Source organism: Gavialis gangeticus, unplaced genomic scaffold (assembly GCF_001723915.1).
Source record: "Gavialis gangeticus isolate Ggan-Ray unplaced genomic scaffold, GavGan_comp1, whole genome shotgun sequence".
NCBI lineage: Eukaryota > Metazoa > Chordata > Crocodylia > Gavialidae > Gavialis > Gavialis gangeticus.
In genome coordinates, this window is record NW_017729001.1 from 29,880,834 (window position 1) to 29,883,475 (window position 2,642).

The 2,642-nt window shown below is 54.0% G+C and overlaps 1 protein-coding gene across 1 annotated transcript in view; it reads right to left on the reverse strand.

Moving 5' to 3' along the window:
* Positions 1–1,544: 1,544 nt before the first annotated feature.
* WSCD2 (WSC domain containing 2) overlaps positions 1,545–2,642 on the reverse strand; it is a 78,142-nt gene continuing 77,044 nt past the window's right edge. Inside the window, exon 8 of the mRNA XM_019507212.1 lies at positions 1,545–2,169. Within this exon, the coding sequence (XP_019362757.1) occupies positions 1,817–2,169 (353 nt within the window). The 3' untranslated portion in view covers positions 1,545–1,816. The remainder of the gene's footprint in view (positions 2,170–2,642) is intronic.

Consider the following 2,642-nt stretch of genomic DNA (forward strand, 5'->3'; position numbering starts at 1 on the left):
CCCCCCCCCCCACCATCAAAGGATTTCTGAGGTTGACTTCATGAGTCTCCCTGGCAAATCAGGCTCTGTCGGGGTGGGGGACATGCTACACTAGCCTGTCTTCCCTCAAAACCTTCTTGGTGCCTCCCTGTAGACCAAGGGCTCATTAAGGGCCACAATGGTGTAGCGTGCTCTTCAACTGGGAGATTTCCCATTATAATCGGCTAAGGGCTCCATCCTTTCCGCTGTTACTGCAATGGGGCGCTTGATCCAGCCTGAGAACTGCAGCAGGTCGAGCCCAGATCTACCTGCGTCAGACAAGCGGATCTGCACTTTCCCTCTCCACTGAACTTTGGATCCAGATCCACTCCTAGGCTTTGCAAACCCTAACGTCCAGCTAGCTCCAGGCTGAGAGACAAGCTGCCTAGGGGTCTTAGGAGCTGGTCTTAGGAGCACACTGGTGTTAGGAGCAATGAGTCGAGCTCCTCCAAAGGTGGGTGCAGGGATGATGGGCTTCCCCTGGTGTTTGTGGCTCACAAGCTTAGGAGACCAGCAGCTGAGCAGGTCGCCCTCCCTTTGGTTCATTTGCCTCTTTTATTCATTTCCATGCCAATTGACGGGGGGGGAAAAGCCTGTCAAATGGGCTAATGTGCCTGACATCCTGGTGTTTGGGCGGCCTCTGCACTTCATATAGAAGTAGGGGACTTGCACAGGTCATCATATCCAACCCCCTGCCCGACGCAGGGTCATCCCTATCATGAGACAAGGCAGCCGGATGCAGTGGGGGGGAAAGTGGACCCGTTGCGCGATGACCTTGTGCTTATGAAGCAGCAAGCATCAGTCTAACAGCACTCTCCAGGACTCATGATGGGACTGTTTGCACCCAGGGAAGGGTCCTGCCCCTGGCTGGCCTTGCTCTCCTGATGGAGGCAACGTTGAAGGAGGACATTGCAGGGGAGCACGCGGCTGCGGGCAGGAGGAGGAACAAGGACTTGAACTGGGAGCCCTGCACCCCACCTGCGGGCCTTGACGGCTCGGCTGTAGAGGCAGCCTTGGCCCCTCGCTCTCTCTCTTTGGCCTAAGGAATATTTAATTATTCTGTCAAATGGGGGGCATTTCCTGCGGGAGACACAGAGGCCTCCTTCTGCCATAACTCCGTGGTCAGGTCACTTGGCCCGTGAAAAACCCAAGTACGAGTTGGGGCAGCAAAGTCTACGCCAAGGTGCCCTGCTGAAGTGAGCCCTGAGAGCTGAACGAGGCCCAGCAAACACAGAATAAGCTTCACTCTTAACATTAGCTACAAATATGGCCCCACCACCACCACCCAGGACCCTAAGAAGGTTATAAATAAATAATTACATGATTGGGAAGGGATGCCCCAGCTGAAATGACCTTTGAAACACCACGTCCCCATTCAGCCCCATGCCATCCTTCTTTCCCCACCCTCCCGCAATGAATCGCAGGCTGTTCCTCCCGTCTGCCGTTTCTAGGCCTTAGTCCATCCTTGGTAGAGTCTGGTGTAAAACAGAAAAAAGAAAGCACAGCCCACTCTGCAAGAAAGAGACGACGCCAATGGTGAAGGTTTTCATGTCGCAAGCGCGGGCTCGCAATGCCGCGGGTCCCAAAGAGCTTAGTCACGTGGACGTGTTTGCCAAGGCGTCTTCTCAGCAATGACTCACGACCGCTCCGGTCTCATGCATGGAGTTGATTAACAGCTAGTAGCAGCAGATGAATAATCAAAAGAAAGCCACCCACTGGGTGGAAGTAGGTACTGGCTGGGAAAACCATGCCTTTCTGGTTCGGGGACGAGTCCTTTCCCCCCCAGCTGTAATTGTCATCATCTTGGATAATAATCATCTGGGACTCCTGAGAGGTTTCTGACTTTCAGAGCCGTGTCCACAGTTTTAATGTACTTGCTGATCATTTTCCTCATCTCGGGGGTGTAGGGGTCGTACTCCAACTTCCTCAGCCCAGAGCGCTTAAAGTTCCCGTCCTTCTGACTCTCGACGCACAAGAGCCGGTCCTCAAAGACCATGATGCCCAAGAGGCTGACCATCCTCTTCAGCTGGACAAAGAGATCCCGCTTCAGGTCCTCAAAGTGTACCACCAGGACGTTTTTGCCGTACTTCAGCCAGTCCAGGGTGTGCGTGGCCCACCAGGGAGCGTAGTTCTTGACAAACTCGGGCCATTCTGCAAGAAGAAGGGAAATCCATTAAAAGAACTGGTCGCGCCACTAGACGCAACGCAGATGGCCCCATGACCACCTCCCGGTTGGTAAACATTTACCCTCTGGAAACAGAAAACAGGAGGATAAATTCTGCTCGGTTTTATATCAGCCACTCGAGTGACGACAGATTTTGTTCGAAGTGCCATGACAGGGCAGCCAGGAACGGTGCAACGTAACGGGAGGGTGATGGACGGGCCTCGCCACAGGTCAAGGCCACGGGTGATTTGAAGGAGAAGAGGGGAGGCACCGGGGGACGCAGCCAGGAAGTTAGGAAGCTGGAGGGAGACAGGGACACGACTATATGGGAGGCTGAGCGATCATTTTTAGATGCACCTGCTGTGGATCATGGGGTGCACCGAAGCTTAGCTATTGAAAGAGCATCCTTCCACCCTGACCCATGCAGCAGAAGGGATGCTGAGGCTCAGCGCGTTAATGA